Source organism: Crocodylus siamensis, chromosome 8, assembly GCF_052110815.1.
Source record: "Crocodylus siamensis isolate JL-2025a chromosome 8, ASM5211081v1, whole genome shotgun sequence".
Taxonomy (NCBI): domain Eukaryota; kingdom Metazoa; phylum Chordata; order Crocodylia; family Crocodylidae; genus Crocodylus; species Crocodylus siamensis.
The window spans coordinates 20,324,987-20,345,462 of NC_143402.1; the positions used below are offsets into that span (position 1 = coordinate 20,324,987).

At 46.3% G+C, this 20,476-nt stretch overlaps 1 protein-coding gene across 2 annotated transcripts in view; it reads right to left on the reverse strand.

The window, feature by feature from the left end:
• Nucleotides 1-12,460, reverse strand: part of LAS1L (LAS1 like ribosome biogenesis factor) — a 60,054-nt gene extending 47,594 nt beyond the window's left edge. Inside the window, exons 1-6 of one of the 2 annotated variants that reach the window (XM_090061800.1) lie at nucleotides 12,290-12,455; nucleotides 9,306-9,431; nucleotides 9,028-9,097; nucleotides 7,754-7,835; nucleotides 5,779-5,976; nucleotides 3,586-3,632 (exon numbers count right to left, since the gene is read on the reverse strand). In XM_090061800.1, coding sequence (XP_089917926.1) covers nucleotides 3,586-3,632; nucleotides 5,779-5,976; nucleotides 7,754-7,835; nucleotides 9,028-9,097; nucleotides 9,306-9,431; nucleotides 12,290-12,417 — 651 coding nt within the window. In that variant the 5' untranslated portion in view covers nucleotides 12,418-12,455. Of the gene's footprint in view, nucleotides 1-3,585; nucleotides 3,633-5,778; nucleotides 5,977-7,753; nucleotides 7,836-9,027; nucleotides 9,098-9,305; nucleotides 9,432-12,289 lie in introns of both variants that reach the window. The other variant, XM_090061801.1, reaches the window with a different exon arrangement.
• Nucleotides 12,461-20,476: the final 8,016 nt, after the last annotated feature.

The following is a 20,476-nucleotide window of genomic DNA, read 5'->3' on the forward strand; positions in this document are numbered from 1 at the left end:
ACAAAAACAAGCAACTTTCCTCCTCCTACACAGAACAACTATGGCACGTCTCTCCATCTTTCCTACTTTCCTTCAGGACACGAGACCCTAAGCAGCACCATTAGAACAACCCCCCAGCCTATGAACTGGTACTGTCATTTCCACCTCTGCTCAGGAATAGCATGGGCCACCAATGTGTCAAAAAAGGCCCATTATCTAGTCAACATTTTCACCATTAAATTAAGCTAAATTGTATTACATCCATGTAATAAGAGCGGGTAAGGACGAAGAGTGGCTTGGGAATCCCAGTCCCAAAGAAATCCCCAGACAAATTGGATTTCCTGTTCCAAAATGGAGCAGGAGCAGGACAGTAGTCCCACATCTCACTGTCCTTTCCTCCCCACTCAAGGAGATATGTTCTGTGTGCCATTTAGCAATGAGTTTTCAGTAAAGCATCCCAATTAACTGTGTAGTTCTTGCCACCTCATGAACATGTAATGCTAACGTAAGACTTAATAAATATGAAGTGGATTAAGGATAAAATGTGAAAGTTTTACAAAAAATCTGCCCAGAGATTGGATGGCAAAGAAGGGAAGAAGAACATTAATCACCTTTGGGGCCATCACAAAGACCTTACTTACAATGCAACCTCCAAAACACTAAGCAAGACATCACAGATATTCATTATGGAACACTGAAACATTAGTTTAAGAGAAGTCTTTAGAGATAATATAACGACATCAGTAAAAGACCTTCTGTCAAAACTACACAAGAACAAATATGGCTACCACCATCCATTACCACATTGCATTTTAAACTTAAATCTATAATAATGGAAAGGATTTTAAGACTCCAGACAAAATTCCAGCTAATGGAAGGGAGCTTTATTTTTCTAAGCATCAGAATGGCCTTAAAGACACTAGTTCCATGACATCAGTTGAGTATCATTATCTTTGACTGCAAGAGCCAATGACAGAACTCCCTCCCTGCAAAAAGTTGGACAGAAGCTTTTCTTCCAATGCCACATTAAAGAAACAAAAACCCAGAAGTCAGGTAACCAGCTACAACCATGCCTTCTGGTTACTAAAGGAGGTTTAGGCAAGTTATTATTATCCATCCTTCTGGATAACAAACAACAAAAGGATCTTGTGTTCCTCCACACAGGTAACCAGATTTATCGTGACACCAGATACATGTGGTCTCCCCTATAGCTTCAGTCCAATGCCTTCAAACAGCAGTCAGAGAATGAAAGACACTTCTATTACTTTAGATCAAAACCTTTTGTTCGACAGTAAATTTTTCAAATGGCAATAATATCCAGCACACACTTGGAAGATTCAACACCTAACTACGTTCTACCACTTGACTATACTGTACAGAAGCGCAGCCTTGAAACACCATCTTATTAAAAGAGCAATGAACAAGATGCATGGAACTCAAAAAACGGCATATGTAGAAAGTGCAGTTGCAGGAGGAGAGCATAAAAAATTAGCTCAGCTACTTGATGATCACAGCAGAACACTTCCCCATGGCCCACTACACATACCAATCCTAAGGCATGATGTTTTGTTTCTGGAGATGTCACGAAACCAAGGGAAACGTTTAAAATGTGGAACTAGGACTCAAGTGCCCAAAGTAAAGCATCTGTCACTGAGAAAGCACTGCTGTGAGTGTCCTTGAAAGTCTTACACCAAATCTGGGGAATTCTCATGAGACAGCCATTCAGCCAAGAAGACACTACAGCTGCCTATACATGTGCTGGTTCATGTTCTAATTAAAACACTCCAGCATGGCCTCACCATCACGTGTTTACGCCCCCGCAGGTTTAACAAAGGCTGCTGGGGCACTTTAACTAAATCTTGTTGAATGAAGCTTAGATAAAGTGTCCTGTGGCCATTTTTAAACCTGCAGGGGCTTAATATATGTGACAGTGAGGTGTTTTAATAGGAGGTGATCTCCAGGAACCATTCTAATTAGAACGCCACCCCCCTCCCACCCAAGCATGTATATAGGCAGCCTAAAATGCCAGACATCACCTAGAAATTCCAACAACGACTTAAAAAATATAGTTACTTCAAGTGACATACAGCCCCCTTCCCTCTCCCTCCATGCCAGTTCTTGCAGTTATATAGTCGCATTTTCCTATTCAGTTTGAAACTTTTTCCTCTCCCCTCTACTGCCCTTTTAAAATGGGAAGTAACTGTGTCATCTGTTTCACCATTTTTCCTCCATATAGTACTGGGGAATGTACAAAATAAACTAGTAAAGTATTTTTTCCATGTGACATTACAATTCTAATAAGCTTGGGTGTTACTTTTAACACTAGCAACATTCAGACAGAAGTTAGATATTTACACATGACCCAAGAATACAATGTTTCCAAGGTCCTGAGGAACTAGAAAGAGATGTCATGTCATCTTAGCATATGCCTCAAAAACCTGATTTTCAAAACATGCTGTAAAACCGCCCACTGGCTTCTCACCTATGGTTAACTGAATGGTCTCTTGGCTTCAGGGTGCGTATGAGAAGGTGTCACAGGAAAACTATTTTCTAAGGAAACAGATGAAGAGCTCTCAAGCAGTGAGACACAAAACCATCAGTAAAATAGGACACCTCCTATTGACATCAGTAGATTGTGGATCAGATCCTATCTAACGGGTTTTTACAGAGCCTGTCACCAGATTCATTTAACATACTTCACTAATGAGGTTAAGTGCGTGCAATGTACCGTTTTAAAGAGAAATAAACCGAGACAAGGGAGAAAAAATTGCCCAGTCACAAGCTCAGTAAATATAAAAGAAAAAAAGTTAGAATCCTGATCTCGTAACTCCCCACGCTGTCCCAGCCACTGAGTCACTTTCAAAGTACAACGCGCTGAATGATAGGAAAACCAGACTAAAGACCTCACACTAAAAAGACTAAGGCATTAATTTCTAAGGGCTTCATGTTCAGTAATTAAAAGCACAATTACTAAGCACCCAGAAAGATGCAGGAATTACAGACAAGCGTGGGATTATTTCAAATATGCCTATGTGGACAACATAATATAAAGTGTGATCCTATCAGAAGTCAAGAGACTCAAATTTCGTGGGTTTTTTCAGTGAACCCATGACATTTTGCTTCAATGAATCATGCAAGACAGTACCAACAGAGACAACAGCACATCTCAGTTCCACAACATAGCTCTCCCTACCTCTGCAATGCTCACAACCCCATCTACAGGCTGCTGAATTAACTACTATGCCTTAAAAACCATCCTATTAGGAAACTAGCAAAAGTTGCTCTATTTACACTGTTTACTGGCTGGACTGCAAAGCAGCATAAGCTAGGGCACAAATACCAGTGTGTCTCTTCTGAATAAGTTCTGCTTGCAGGATTATTTAAGAAATGAAGAGAGGTGTAGTGGGAAGGGGGAATCAGGGATTTCTGTACACTGAAACTTTTGGTACAAAAGCCAGCCAAGCAAGCAGCCAGATAGTCTGAATCAAGCCTCCCTGTACGGAGGTTTCTCAGTCTTTGAACAAGAATAATAAGAAAAACACAAAGATTGCTTTACAACAGAAAAAGAAGATGGGCTAGAAGAGTTAATGAACAAATTGGACTTACCCCAAACTGATGATTTCTGTAGGATATCAGCACATTTCTGACCTTCTCTAGAAAGAAGCACAATTATAGAGTTTAAACAGGCAACAAGCTAACATTTAAGCGCTGCTCAATTCACACTCAACGCATATGGCATTAAAATGCAAAAAGACCATTCATGTCTAGCTGAGCAGCCCTTTGATTACTCTACACTACTGCAGTCTCTTCAAATAATACAGGAGTTGCCAATGGGATTTGGACCAGTGGTTCACATGACCCATTATTTTGTTTCCAGTGGCTGAACTGAGATTCTTCAAAGGAAAGTGCAAGAAAACCTTTAGATTGGGGTGCACACTACATAGCATGGCACCTTAGTGAGTTGGCTGTATTGCATTCCTGATCTGCATCTACCTGGGAAAAGGAACAGGACCAGAAGCCATGACTGTATCCAATGGCACAGCTCCCTGTGACAGGTAAGGTAGTGGGCAGTGACAGGGGGCAAGGCAGGAGGAGACGATCTGTTTTAATCTGTGAAAACAGCAGAATCCCCCAGGGATACCCTGTAATTGTTGTGATGACATTACAGAAGTATAATGCTGATAACAACCGTCCACGGGCAAATGTAAGTTGTAAGAAGCTCTCAACAGAGTTTGAGTTGTGCACCCTGCTGTAGATGAAAGCTCTGAAATAATGGCCCCATACAAGGTGTTTCCTCCCAACTCAGGTATTTAGTGATTGACTTATGAAACCAAGCAGGAACACAGGCTGGAGTTACGGGCTCACCTGCATGAATGTATAGCAGGGGATAGAATTAATATGGAAACTGAGACCAACCCCTGAACTTATTGAAGGGTTAGCTCAGGTTTCAGCCAAGTGTTAACAGACATTACAGCTATGTCACAGGGATGCCCACTGATGAAAATCCAAGGAGTTGATATGAAAAATGTTAGCTCCTCCAAAAATCATGCAAGCCTAGAACAGCTATACTACTATCTATCTAAGACAGCGATGGGCAAAATATGGGCCACGATCGGGATCCGGACCACCAGGTGATTGGATCTGGCCAGTGGCTGCCCCCGCAGTACTCCACAGGAGACCATGCCCTGCCTACTTATGGTGTGGCAGTCTGCACTGGGCTCCTGCTGGCATCCAACAGCGTGGGCCCTGACCAGCTTCTGGCAGGGCTGTTCCCTCTGGGCAAGCAGCTTCAGCCAGGCGGCTCCTACCCTAGTGTGCGAGGCTCTGGCTTCAGCTCCCAGCTGCCAGTCAAAGGCAGGCAGGATCTGGAGCTGCAGCCCTGTGTGCCCACTGAGAGCAGCACGGCGTGGTGTGATGTAGCAGAAGGAGGAGGAGCTGCTGCTGGAGGTGGGGATTGCAAAGCAAGACCCAGATAGCTGCAGCTGCACCAGGAACAGCCCAGTGGAAGCTGCTCCTGCCTCTGCTGCACCATGCCACGCTGTTCTGGGTGAACTGGAGAGCAACTTCAACGGGGCAGCTCCTGCCCGTGCACCAACTTCAGCTCCTGGCCACCTTCCTGGGAGTTGGAGCCTAAGCCAACTGTGCACTGGGCCAGGAGCCTGGCTGAAGCTGCACGCTTGGAGCAGCCCTGCAGGAGGCAAGAACAGGAGCAGGAGCCGCCACTGGAGGTGGAGGACATAAAGCAGCACCCAGCCCCACACTGGGCACTAGTGTGTATGTGGCATGGGCTGCCACGGTACAAGAGGACAGGGCTCAGCCCCAAGTGAAGCACCCAAGGAGCAGCGCGTACTGCACCACCTGGGCGAGCTCTGCTGAAAGCACCCTCCTCTCCCCACCCTGCACCCACAGCAGGCTCCCAGGACCTAGCACCCAGGCAGCCCCCCTCCACAGACACACACATATACCCCCCTAAAATCCTCCCTATACACATACCCCACACCCCAGAGGGCAAGGGCATGCCTGAGGGCAGAAGGCAGCTTCTCCTGCCCTTCCCACTTTTGAACACTGCTCCTCACCCACCCACAGCCCCATTGAGTTTTGGTGAGCTGTTGGACAGGGAGAGGGAGTGCTGACTTGACATGTGACAGCTCATCAATACACCCTATGTGGCCCTCAGGTGCAAATAATTACTCACCCTGATCTAAGAGAGAGACTTTTTATCAACTTGCTTAGACAGCTTTGAGCATTCACCCCAAAAGCAGCACACCAAGTGATCTCTCACTCATCTCAAACACCCACCATGAAACTCCTTGTCTTCCAGGTAACCTTGGGGTTGCAGGTCCTGAGCCTCCTCTGTGTCACTGTCCATCTCTGTCTCTGTTGCTGCTGTCATCTCTGCCTCTTCATCCTGCTCTTCTTCACATTCTCCAGACAGATTATTGCCCAGCTGGCAGCTCCAGTACGTTCTTCGGAGCCACTCCAGCACAACATCACACCCTGCAGGTGAACAGCAAGACACGTTTGCTCTCTCCTCACAGAACAGAAATTCACCATTCATTAGAATCCAGCAAATATTTTGTAAATTGGCATTAGCAACCAAGTTCCTCTAAGATTAAAAGCACCCCATAATAAAAAGTGAGAAGACTACAAAGGAAGGAACACTTGTGTGATGGGGACATTAGACCAATTCCCATTCTGGGGGATTGTGCCACATGCAGGCGTGGAGCATGGGCTTTTGTGCATTCTTGCACCTCACTGCATTAGGCAGAGTCAAGTGAAATTTCAGTCCCAAAAGTGGAAGTTTCAGAAAGTTAACTAGTGATTTTTACCAACAGGATGGAAACAGTCTGAACAGTGAATTACCAAAATAAGGTGGAGCAGCCCAGCAAAAATCTCCATTTCTCCAGCCACTATCTCACTGCTAGCCATGTGTCAAATGCTATTACCCAATCCAACATGGATTCTAGCTGAGTTTCTCTGGCATCTCAGTACTAAGACTGAGGCTTACAGGTTCCACAAAATAAGTTTAAAAGCCTAAAAATCAGGCCATCTATTCAGAGGTGCTGAATATCCTATTTCATTAGAAGCATTATGAGTTCTCAATACCTCTAAAAAAATCTCTCATCTATCAAGGTCTATATAAAATCAGGTGCCAGAATTCCCCCCTCCAAGAAAGATTCAATAACCCCACAAAGCAAGGAAAGGGTTAACCAGAGCCCTAATGGAAAATTAGGCCCCTGTGTCAGCTAAAGTCTTCTGTCTAATCAATCAGGAATCAGACCCAACCTGCAAAGATAAAAAGGAAGACCCATGCAGTCTGGAGGAAAGTCTGGGCCTGAGAAGCAGTAGCAGGACTTCAGGCTGCCAGTATGAGAGGTGATGGCAACAGCTAGCTTGAGGGGCAGATGGAGGAAGTGGTATGAGGGCTGGCAAGAATTACGCAGTTAGAAATCTTCCCCTCAGGGCCCTGGGCTGGGACTCAGAGAGGATTGGGCCTGGGCTTCCCCAGTCCTGAGACGCTCCGTCCCTGCTACCAGCAGAGGAGACTTAGAATGCTTTCATGTTTGTAAGCTAAATGGACGTAGGCTGCAGGGGAAGCTCAAACCTTCAACCAGGTGAGCAGGATCATCTCTGATAGCATTCCCCTCATTCTTCCCCTGCCCCAACCCAGATGTGGAGAAGCCTGATGCTTTCTCTTGGGAAAGAAACCTTTTGCTGCATCTCATCCCCTAGCTTTTTCTTTCTTCCTCCCCATTCTTTCTCCTGCCAGCCTTCTATCATGGACATGTCAGTCACTTCCACCTAGCTGGACTCTCCCTGTAGTCTCCCCTTTGGAGGAACTGCTTTCCACTATCACCTGCTACTATGTGGGCAGCAGACTCTGGTATTACAGCACCACCCAGTGGACCCACAAGGAGAGAGCATCTCTGAGTAAGATGACTCCCAGAATCAGGAAGCAGATGTGCTGTATGTGTAGGATGAGCATGGATACATGTTTTAGCCATGTTGGTCTACAGGCAAAAAAAAATGCAGAACTTTTGGCAGAGATGATCTCTCTTATTAGACAAAGTAAATAGTTGCAAAAAAAAAAAATCCTTTATTTGCAAGCTTTTGGGCTCATACACCCTTCCTCAGAGAAAGGAGAAAGCACAGATTGTAACACTTTCTCTAGGTAAAAATGAAAAGTCACAATGCACAGGAGAATAAAAATGTTATCGTTTACCCTGGTGGAAAAGTTCCTTTTTATGCAAAGTAGGATGAGCATGGCACTTACCTTTTCGGCATGCATTTAGCTGGGGCAGCTTCCCATGGGTCAGATCATGACGAAGATCCACAACCCAAACTGGAATATTCATCTTAAAAAGAAGCACAACTGTTTCTGAACAACATGTGTTGCCTCTAATGGCAATCACAACAGTAAGGCTGGATTCTAAAAACTTGTTATAGCCTGGAACATCCTCCTCTGTGGCTCTGCCTGTCTGAATAGCCTTCCTACACCTCTGCTTCATCAACTTCATTCCAAGCCTTAGATGAGGATGTCTCTTCTTCCACACTACTAATATGACTTTAGTTAGGACCACCCCTTCAAGAAAATCTATAATTGTTTAGAAGTACCTTCAAGTAAAACACCAGTCCCTCTATACCAGTTTGCTATTTTGCAGTCAGATTAACCTTTGTATTGTCAATTATTTTCCTCCCAGTACCTCCATGGCAGGGGGAAGGGAACAGGGGGCAGTGCAGCAGGGTGGCATGGTCCTCTTTCTTGAATATCTTAAACTACTTCACATCCCTCTGTCCTTGCAGTGGCAGGACCATGACTGTGCCCTGTGGTCAGTTAGGGTGTTCTTGCTGTTTTTGAGTGAGGTGCCTGGTAGTTTGTGTAGTTCTAAGAACCAGCCCACATTAAAGGCTCCTCAATGCAAGTAAAGAGAGAAATTACCAGGAGCTGAGGCAGGAGTGAAGTTAAATAAGGGTTTGGGAGGAATTACCTGTAGTTTGAAGTTCCAAAGATCTGAAATGTTTGCAACAACATTAGGTGATGCTTTTAAGAGATGCACTGTTCACACTGATATCCTTATCATTATTTAATCCTATGAAGCAGTTTAGGCCACAGTTCAGATTGGAAAATACTCATTTACTGCAGTGAGTTCAATATTTTGATGCCTGGTTGGTCATTGGAGACTACTTCCTTCTCTCCTTCAGAATTAGAAATCAAAAGCAACGCTTCAGACCAAGGAAAATCAGAGGGATATACCTACCAAGCCACCATTCCCATTCCTGGATGTGAGACAGAGCTGTGAGTATCACAGTCCCCAAATGTTGCTGTTACTTCATCTTTGCTAGCAAGCTGTCTTCATGAGAGTGTGCTCCTTTCCCCAGCCCACTGTCCTCATCCTCTCTCTCCCCTCAAAAAAAATAGATCCATACACTAAACCTAATGCTATTGTAAAAAATGTGATGCAAAAAATAAGGTTTGCAAACTAAATGGCCCTGAGGGCCTGTGAAGTTTCCTTTGTGAATTGCTCCACTAAGGAATCCAATACCTACCTCTTTAGCTAGTCTTCTCAGAGGAATGTAAAATATCTTCTGTTTGCGCTCAGTGATGAGATTCACAAACCTATATGTAAGATACAAACAAGAAAAAACCACCATAACTTGATGTGCAAAAAGAGAAGAAAACTTTCTTTCTGATTTTTCTTGAGGCTTAATTTGCAAACCCAACTGTGGCTGTTGGAGAGCTACAGAATTAAATTATCGAAGGGAATCATGCCCTCCCTGGATTTTTTTCCCACATCCCCTACTGTATCTACCAGATTAAGTCTTACCTCACCAGGGCTAGACCATAGGAAAGGACTAGCTCGTGGGAGCTCACATTGCCAGACATATCCAGGATTTTACAGCGAATCAGATCAGTAGTGCAATCCACAGCTAAAGGCATTCTCTGCCCATACCTACAGATACAGAAAACATAAGGGAAATACTTTCTATAGACATATCATAATTAAACATTTGAGTGTAAGCTCTTTTTTCCCCCTTAGTTCTGTAATCTCAGGCTGTAAGAGGTAGTGGATAAAGATGGCAGGATGGAGAGAAGGTGGATTCCTAGCCCACTCAAGTCATCACTGGCTTGCAGCATGAACCAGGGGCTAGTGTAGCCTCTCTGGAAGACTCCGTTCGTGCTTGGAATAAGAGATGCCCTGCATGATTTCAACCAAAGTCCATTGCTGGGGCAGGGCCACGGCAATGTGTGTACTGTGGACTGACCCTGACTTGGAGGGACATCTTGAGTTTGGTTAGGAGAGAACATAAGAACTGGAATTTACTGGTCACATCATGGGTCCACCTTGCCCAGTTTCCTGTGTCACACCATGCCAGTGCTCTGCTCAGTGTCTCTCCTTGGCACTCTTGTTATTAACCTTTGACCAGCACTCCTGTCCCTGTTTTTTTCTTGGTTTTTTTTTTTGTTTTGTTTTTTTTTAACTATTTGTCCCCAGAAATCAGTTGTCACCTATTTTTGGCCTCCCTGCCTGAGAGAGGCCAGTAGGTTATTTGGTGGGCCTAGACCTACATTCCTCAATGTGACAAATAGGTCTGTGTCACATTGTGCCAGTGGGCACTGCCCGGTGTGCTCTGCTTGGTATCCACCCTTGGCATCCTAGTTTTAAACCTTTGACCCACCTGTCCATTGTCTTTCGTTGTCCCCGGCACTCAGTTGTTACCTAACTAGTGGCCTCCCTAAGAAGGCTTATAGTGTTTCCTCGTGCACACTGGTCTAGGGTCCCTAGACAACAAATAAGCCTGTGCCACACTGCCCAGTGTGCTCTACTCGGTGTCACCCCTTGGCACACTAGTTTTGAACCTTTGACCCTCACTCCCATCAGTACTTTGTTATCATCTGTTCCAAGCAACAATTAGTTGCCACTTTCCTAGTAGCCTCCTTTTTTGAGGGGGGGCTTATAGGTGAAAGGTCCACCCTGTGAAACTATAAGCCCCTAAAGTGCCAAATAGGCCTGTGTTGCAGCATGCCAGTGGGCATTCGGTGTCCGCACTCAGTGCACTAGTTATAAACCTGTGGCCTTCACTCCTGTCCCTGTTATGTTTTGAGTTGTCCCAAGCAATTCATTGTTGCTTTTCCAGTAGTTTACTTGGTGGGCACTGCCCCACAATTCTTCTGAGACAACATATAGGCCTGTGTCACACCATGGTGTGGAAGAGAGTGGATGCTGAAAGGCAGAGTGACCAGAGTTGTTTTTTCACACTGTTCCTCTCTCACTTGCAGCCTTCAGCACTGAAGATCTAGGAAGCTCTTATTCAGATGCTGTACCCCTAACCCCCATGCTCAATACTGACTGATGCCTTTTTCCTCCAAAAACTTGTCTAATCCCTTTTTGAGAGCTTCTCATGAGCAGACTTACTGGAGAAGCTGTGGACTCTCCATCACTGGAGGTCTTCAAGGAGAGGTTGGACAGCCACTGACTGGTGATAAGAGAGGTGTAGCTATGCCTGTGTTCTGCTATGGGCATTTCCCATGCCTCCAGGCTTTGCTGGCTGCCCCTGCCTCCTCCTTCCCCCACCATCTGCTACACATGCCAGGGTGTTTTTAAGCCCCCCTAAGAGGCACTGGGTGTTGGCTACAGCCAAGGCTGAGGACTCAGAATTGCAGAGAAGCCGGGCTGGAAGGGGCCTCCAGAGATCCAGTGGTCCTCAACCTTTTTTGTACCAGGGCCCATTTGTAGACATCGATGGCCAGTCCCAGCTTGGTGCCTCTCACTACTGACCTGCTGCCTCCTGCCCCCAGCCCCCTAATGTGTGGGGTGGGGGGCCCCAAGCAGCCCCTCACAGGCAGGAACTCTGCCAGCCTGCAAGGGAAAAGCTAGAGTTTCCCATGTTTTTTTCTTTAAAAACAGATCCTTCTTTAAAAGTCTATTGATCCACGTTTAAAATTTTGCTCGTGACCCTTTCATATATTCTTGCAACCTACTTTTGAGTTGCGACCCATAGGCTGAGAAACACTGATCCTAGTCCAACCCCATGCCTGAGGAAGGATCAGTCCTATCCAGACCATCCCAGACAGACCCATCAGCTATCCTATGCTCTACAAAAGATAACCATCAACCCTGACACAACAGACCTAACACCCTAACCTGGCACAAGTAAGGCAGGGGAACCATGACTGCCAACGCCCCGCTTCTCTGAAACAGCACTATATGCTCAAGAGATCCTGGGTAGAGGGCCATGCCCCCCACCACAGAGGAAGGCGAAAACCGCCGTGGCATGTCCCCATCTGACTGACTGTGCCAACGCTCCTGCTGAGACCAAGCCAGAGGCTCCTGGCTAAAGGGCTGGGGTCAGACCGCTGCCATACTCGAGGTCTAAAAGCAATATTACCCCATGATGCGATTGCTTGGATGGGGGGTGCGGGGCGTTTGCCTTCCTCTGCAGCGGGGGCATGGCCCCTACGCCGGATCTCTTGAGCATCTGCTGGCAACCTTTCACAGAAGAGGGGCGTCAGTACCGCGGCTCCCCTGCTTTGCCTCTGTCGGGGTCGATGCCGGTCTCGGGCAGCGCGCAGGCGACGCAGTGTCTGGGGTGGTGGGGACCTGCCCCTGGCCCCACTTCTCTGGGACGCTACGGAGGAGCCTGGGGCAGAGCTGGCCCCGCGGGACCCAGCACGGGGCTGAGCAGGGCTTGTGCGGGGGGAAGCCGAGAGCCCCGGGGGGGCTGCAGCCGGACACACAGGGGGAGAAGGGGCTGATGCAGGGGCAGGGGCAGAGCAGGACCACTTCCCCCCGCCCGGCCCGGCCCGCACCTGCTCTTCCAGGCCGACACGCGGTCCAGCGCGTGCTGCTGCAGCCGGCCGTCCCCGCCGTACAGCCCCACCATCACCTGGTCCCACTCGGCCTTGCCGCGCCAGGCCACCACGCTGCGGCCCGCCATAGCCCGCCGCGCGCCGCAGCCAATGGGAGCCCGCCCCGGCCCGATGGAACTTCCGCCCCTCGCCCATTGGGCGCCCGCTGATGGCGTCATAAAGGGCTGAAGCGTGGTGGGCCGGGCTGTGGGGAGCTGCCCCTCGCCCTTCGCCGCTTGGGGTCCCCGCGTTGCCTGCCCTGCCCAGCAGCGACGCAGCCGCAGTGGGGCCAAAACCAAGGGAGATTCAGGGCCTTCTTAGGGCCCAGTCCCACAGCTGTTTGAACGCCGGGCGTTTCCGTGCGCTTCAGCGCTGCACCGAGGGCAGCGACCGCGCCGCTGCGGCAGGCGCTGCCAGCCGTCCCTGTTGGAGCGGGGGGGCGCGGGAGAGCGCCTGCGATGGCTGTGCCCGGCCCGCGTGGCGTTTCCGGCCCTAGTTTTACTCTGGTCACGTTCTGCCCCGCGGTGCTGGGTGCGCGAGGAGACCTCCGTGCAGGTGGCAACGGTGGCTGCCTAGGGCAACTGGGCCAAAAAGCCTGTGGGGACACCCCTGGCACCCTTAATGGCTCTAGAGCAAGGGTTTCAACCTTTTGGGGCCACTGTACCCCCAGTTGCTGGTTGAGAAGGCAGGAGTTCCCCAGCGGCCAGTGACTGGGGAGGGTGTCCCCCCAGCGGCCAGTCAACAACCAGGGGGCAGGGTCCTCCTCAGCTGATCAGTGAGTGTGCTGGTGGCGGACGTGCCAGCAGAGGCACCCGCTGCTAAGTACCCTCTGAGGTCATCAGAAGTACCGCTAGGGGTATGCGTACCCCCAATTGAAAACCCCTGCTTTAGAGCAGTGACGGATCTGGCATCCTCCTCGTCTGTTAGATGGTTCTGGGAAGAGGTGCTCAACTTGCTTTCCATTTGTGTTGGGGAAGAGATATCCTAGGCGTTCTGCTCAAGGCCCCGCAACCATGATGCATTTCATTAGATTTCTGCAGCTTGTGGACGTCAGTGGGATTGGCATCAGTGCAGGGCCAAGACAAAGATCCTCCAGGTGTGGGATATGGGGACACAAGATGCCAAGTGGATCTCTGGTGACCAGCAAATCACCACCACTCATGAAGAGCTGTCACAAATCCTTGTAGGGATGACTCCATTCAACCCCAGTAGTTGGTGGATATGCCTAACATCATCCCACCCTAATGACAGCTATGAGTATGAGGCAGCCCCTCACCCCCACTTCCAGCTCTTCTGGACACCCATCTTGTGCCACAATAGCTGGACATGAGAGTTCTGCAGCATTTTGTGACCAATAAATCATCAGCGGACCATTAGAAGAGATTCTTGCCCTTTTTATTACTTGGGGGTGGGGGCAGGGAGAGCACCCCCCTTCTATTCCCTGGGCTCTATTCTAAAAGCTCTTCAGAAACTTTTGCTAACTCTCTCACCAGCTAGCAGGAGCAGGGCACTCACTCCTGGGACAGGGGTTTGGGTTCTGGGGTGCCCTACATGTCATCCAGAACCTCCCCACTTTGAAATTTGGCAGCTACAACTCCCCCCACCCCACTGCAATCACTCATCACTTCCAGCCTCCCCATCCACTCCTCCCAGGGCATGTCCCAGGGAAATTAAAGCATAAGGGCTACTGGAATATGGATCTCATTAAGACATATAATGGGAAGCAAGGGGAAGCATAAACTAGAAGGAGGAATTAAAGGGGGACAACAGTCCAGACAGCTGATGTTGAAAATTTTATCATTTTAGCTGTAAAACCTGGAGGCTCACAATGAAAACCTGTTTCTCTTCTACTTTTTTCAGGACCAGTACCTGCAGCCTCCAGACCTCATTTAAACCCAAGACCACAGTGTGCTACTGGAGCCCAGATGCCAGAGCCAGACAGAATGGAGGTGCGTGCAGAACTGCTGTCAACAACCCCAGAGCAGGCCACCACCACAGATGCATGTAGAGGGTACTGTGCCTCCTTGCTCCAGAGGGAAGTATTGCAGGCTAAAAAGCAGGCAGAAGCTGTTGAGGGGACCAGGATGCTATTGTCCAGTTTGTAGCTGTTGTGGAGAAACAGAGGCAATGCTGGAGAGCATTGCATGGAACGGAAGTCTTGGGCAGATCTGCCTCCATCACTCCCAAAACCTGCTCATGCCTCCTCCCAGAGTCACACCAGAAGTTGGAGATGTGCTGAAGCACTGGCCATGAGTTATTTTGGCTTCCTTCTCAGGCACCTTGGTCTACAAAATGTAGCTAGAAATATTCTTAGAATGCAGGTTTTCCCTTGAATGTGATGGTCTTTTTAGACAAGATTCAAATTCAGACAAAAAAGAATGATAAGATGCTGAATTGTCTGCACTGAGACCATAGACGCATCCCAAAATAAAAATAAAATCTATCATTTTAACATTTGTGACAACACATCTACCCCTTGGATCGTAAGTTGTGTCAGTTAACTATGGGCACCATTTTCTACATACACAAATAGAAACTCCATATGACTCTGTGTTATACACAGTATAGTTTGCTAACCAAAGCCAACTTTGCTCTAATTTTTTAGACTCCTTTACTGACATATGAGTTTCTTGGAGCATAGCATTATCAGCCCTCTGATTTTTGAGAAAAGAATATTTTCTTCTTTTTAAAAGATCTGTTAAGGCCCTTACCATTCCAAGATACACATTTGATAGGGCTGGATTTTCTCCATGACTATCTTCTATGTTCAACTTTGTATATGGTTGGCAATTTGCCACTTTCCATAAATCAAATATACAATATTTATCTGTATGCTGCCGTAGTTTATAATACTCACATTCTCCCATATATTAAGAGCTCATAACAGCATGCATTCCTAAGCAAATTCTTGAAAAGATCATGGGGGAAAAGAGGGGAAAGAAAAACAAAATAAATATAAAATGCAAAAACCACTAAATTTAATATATATCATACTGTGTCTGCCAGAAAGGTTTGGGCAGATATAACCCAAAGCTTTCTACTACTCTGCATAGATTATAAAAGCAAAGACACTAACAACAATTAAATGAAAGCCACACATTAACAAGCAGTGTGTAATGATATAAAAGCCTACAGTTTTTCCTTTCCCCCCCTTCTTTTAAATGATTCTAAAATGTACAGTATTGAAGTACTTTGATAGTAAACCTAAACTAGTAATCATGATTTACAAATATATAACTTTTAGACATATTTAACATAATAAAAAGTTTCAATTATTAACTCATAAGAATTTGACTTTTATTAAATATTTTTCTGAGATAAATCCTGTAACTGTGCATTGTAACTGGCATGTTGCTGCCTTATGAATGAGTGATGCAGTCCCCAACTCTTTATACTTTTTAGGACTGGCACTCAGTAATGCCAGAACTGACAAAAAATAATTGGTGTCCTTCAGGTGCCCAAAATAATCCTGCTTCTCAGGACTGAGATCTACATGTTGCTCTTTTATCTGTCATGAAGAGATGAACTTTTCCAAACAGGAAGCCTGTCAGGAGATGTGTCCAATTGCTTCCAGAGCAGATTATCAGTTCACTCAGTCCTGTTTCCAGACTGAGAATATTAGTTCCAATGCAAAGAAATCCAAGTATCAGCTTCCCCAGAGCACTACTACTAACTTTGTAGTTATGCTCAGTGTGGCTAATTGGAATAAACTATGTAAGAAAAGTGCTTGTTTTAGGTTTTCTCCAGAAGCCCTAGGTGATCAGCTATAAGCTGTCAGCAGCTCTATCTATGGTTATTACTTAGCTAATGTCTTTAGAGGGAAGTGTTCCTTCTGTTTTTCTACCTGATAAGCAGATATTTTTTATATTCTTGCAAATGACAATCCTGAGAGAGGTTTCTGTAGAAGCCCCTGTGGGAACTTCATGCATGAATCTGGAGACTTCATACTGGCTTGGTTGTTGTCTGTGGAGCTTTCATCTGGTGGAAAAAAACATCGTAACTACAAAGGCACCTGTAAACTTTGTTCTGTGCAGATGAGAGTGAGCATGATTCCCATGGTGATGGGAAGACCTTGACCCTAGAGGAAGTGGAAATTCTCCCTTCCCCATGGGAGTTCACTGAAAAAAAATCTGTCCCTTGGACTTATAAATCTAGAAGAGTTTAGCCTCTGGTTACTTCAAAACTAGCAAACCCTGACCTATTTCTCCCTACACTCAAAAGTCTGTTTGCAGTAATGGAAAGCATGAGAACTGGGCATATAGTGGCAATGCTCAGCATTTCTGTGTAGCTACACTCCCAAGAAGAGAAAGATAAAATGCAACAGAGAAAATCTGGTATGTTGTATTCATAATAAAAATGCCAATTATTTTAAGTTTTCAAGCAAAATAAACTATGTATTGTGGCTAACTTTCTCAGCAGGCTTGTGGAATTCCATCCCATAAATATGCTGACAGATCTTTTTTTTTTTAGTGTGTTGCTAACAAAATAACCTCTGGCTCTTACTGCATCCTGGTAATCCTCCACATTATTATTTTAGTCACCTCGCTGCTTGGTAAACAACATCAAGCTGGACTGCAGGCAGATCCAGAAAGAAAGCCCACTGGCTGTCCAAAAGAGTTACCTGCCTGAGAATAGTAATTTTGAAAAATTGAAAATCTCCAGGTTAAGAAATGTATCTTCTTGTGACCAAGTCATCTTCAACTTCCTTTTCTGAAAGAAGAAAACATCTTGGTGGTTTTATGTAGCCATGTCTTCACAACACAGTCACTGTCTGTTCTCTCCCCTCAGAAGGTTAGGGTATCCCAGTCCTTGCAATCTCTCCTGCCACGACTTTGGCATAATACTGATCAGGGATGTGATGGGTCATGCAGGCATCATCCCATCTTCTTAAGAGAGGAACCCATGTGAGCTGCTCATCTGCAATATTGCTGACTGCATCAGATGTTGAGCCATAAGTGCTAAACTAGGAGCTACTCTGACCCCTACATTCCCACCTCAACCTACATGTGGATATTGCTTCACAGACCCTTAGTCCTTATCAAGGAGTCACTAACGCTTTACCTTGCATAAAGTCTCAAAAGTTCCCCCCTCTGTGGTCAAATGCCCTGGGGTTTGCCCTGGGGATACCTAGCAGTCTACTATGGATTAGTACAGTAAAATGAAAGGTGAGCAGCTCAGCTGCTTCTCACCCATCCATTGCTCCACAAATGCTGCTGTCTGTCCTCACCCATGGCTCAACTTCTAGGGGTTCTTAAGGAGTGCATCTGACCTCTGCCAGCAATATGGATCTATCTTTGCTGCGCAGCTGTAGCTCATGCTTCCTGTGGGGTCAGGAACTGTGCCTGCAGCAGCTGGCTCACTGCTCATCATCAGGGGAGACATGTCTGGCCGGCTCCACCACCACACGAGTCTGGCTCCTGGCCGTCCATCTGGCTCCTGGCCATGAGTCATCCCTGCCCCCGGTTCCTGGCTGCACCATTCTGTCCGGTGCAGTCGGAAGTGTGGACTAGCTCCAGTCCAGTTAGCCCTGCTCCCGGACCTCCATGCCATCCTGGACCATGGGCTCCATGACCTCCTGACCCCTTACAGGTGAAGGGGAAGGTGCGAGCGTGGTTCTTTTCTCTTCACACCCAGCCACTCTGTCACACTTCTATTCTGAATGTGCTTCTTCCAACTGGCCTTCACAGTCACAGTTTCCTGTTAAGTTAAATCGGGTTTCACCGAGATTTCATTCTTAATTATGTTACTATTCTTGAGTCTCTTTATCAACTTCCTATGCTTCCTGAAGGCTAATTTTAGTACAGTGTGAGTAAGATTCTTGTAGTAAATACATACTTGATCTCTCTTGGGCTATTTTATTGGCACTTCCAGATACACTGCAAATGGAGAGACAGCCTGTGATATTATATTATGGAGTCTTAGAAAAGGCACATGAGGGGTGTCAGCTGTGTAGGCTCCCCCCCAGCAATGTGTTTCTTCTTCAGCGAGCACAGAATTCTTCTAGGGGTGTGGGGTTTGTTCTACCTCCATGGTCCATTTTCTCCTCGGTTTCTCTGCTAAGTACAAGAAAACTTGCCAGTTGCAGCAGGCATCATGGCATAAACACCTCTTGCCTCAGAACTGGAGGGACTCCCCACGCTTACTTCTAACACACAAGGAACATCTGTAAAATAGTAACAATTTGAGCTCAGATTCTCATCTCTATTGTGGTCTGGACTGCATGGCAGTCACTTACTGCTTCCTCATCCTCAAACAGTCCTTCTATAAGTTAGACCAGCATAAAAGGGCTCTTCTGACTTATGGCCTTATTATGTTACACTTACAAGTGTTGATCAGCTTAGTGCTAGCTTGGAGTTTGGAGCAGTCACACTTTCAACCTGAGTGGCACATCTGTGTGGAGTGGCTACACCCTTAATGGAACAGGAGCTGGGTTATACCTACCAAGAAGTGATCCTGCCCTGGAGTGGCGTAACTTTGAGCCACATAACAAGTGCTTTAAGTCACTTTAAGGTATTAGTGTGTGGACAATCCAGAGTTTAAGAGCTCCTGGAGCCACCCCAAATTACCATGTAACAAGGCCCTTGGGCCAGTAGGTTATAAAACTTGAGGAGCATAGAATCATCAGGTTGGTGGGAGAGACTATGCCCTTCATTTGCTACTGAATGGGGTTAGATCTGAACTATTTTGTATCCCCTTGGGTTCTGTTTCCTACAAGCATTTCAGGACCTCAGATGTCATATACTCAGAATTTGTTGTTCGGAGGCACCTTTTGTACAAGACAGTGCTGGTCATCTCCACCTGCAAATCTCAATCCCTCTGTTCCTTGCAAGAACCTTTTTAATCTTTTGCAGATTATAAATCTCTTTGGACCACGTTCTTCTTCTCCCTATTATACTGGTGTAAAGGCACAGCAGTTTCAATCAGTTATGTCACACCAGTTATAGATTGGTTTGAGAACATAGTTCAGCCATTCCTTTATATGAGCAAATGGGGAAAATATCCTAGAACATCTGCTCTGTACTCAAAAGTTTCTTTGATTAATTACAAGACTAAGCTGGGGAGAAATGCAATAAAGAATCTGGAACTGGAAAATAGGAAACAATAGCTCAACCCTCATATTTAGCAGATGGATTTGGTCACCACTATTTGAAAAAGTGCAGTGACTTCATTTCAACAGCAAGTGGAGCTGAGTCAGTTTTGTTAAAATGTGGGCTTTGAAAAAGCAGCAAAGTTTACTACAGTAACTAGTTTTCTCCAAGCAGCCTGGCCCTTGGGTCTTAATAAATCTAGGTCAAAATGAAACAAGAGATTCATTACTCAAAGAAAAGTGAAAGGAGGAGGGAGAGGTTTGACATTTGTTGCCAAGCTCCTGCAGTGCCCCATGTAGGGACAGCGAATTCTCGGAAGATACCAGGCAGAAAAATCTTGGAAAGGGGCCCTGTGCTCGGGAACTGGATTTGCACTTTTCATCTGCTTTTTAACAACAATCAGAAAGCACAAGCTGTTGTACAGATATCAAAGAGCTTTATTCAGTCCTCGGGAACAGCTTGTATAATTTTGTTTTCCATTATTTCAATGGCTTTCCTCTTTTGGATCATACCACCCTAGCATTCAGGGCTTCAGTAACCTGACTGAATGCAAATGTTTAATTTGCCCATGCAAAAGTATCCAGCAGATAGTACTGCAGAGCCTATGGCCTCCTCTGTTAAATATGAAGCTAGGATTGACCATAGAAGAACAGAGATAAATCAGGTAGGTAGCATCAGTTAGTCTGGGACCGAGAAGGGGGGCGGGGAAGCAAATGGAGGATACACAAACTCACTGGATATAAAGAAGGACTTGGAGACTGTAGAACTGCTAATTGGACACCCATATTTAAATAAGGGTTTAGAAAACAACTGGATAACTAAAGGCTTTTCATAGTATGAAAGGCTCCAGTGTCACAAATCTGGGTAAATGTGGGGAATGAGCAGATGGAGAGGAACAGTCTGGTTATGGACACTCCACGGGAAGCCACAGTGAAATCAGATACACTGTCCATGACCAAGCGACTGTGAGAAGGACTTTGTCTCACTTAGGCCCAGACATTCCCACAAAAACTAGAACAGAGGGCAATGTCTGTGGAATACCCCTGCCTGTGGGGTCTGG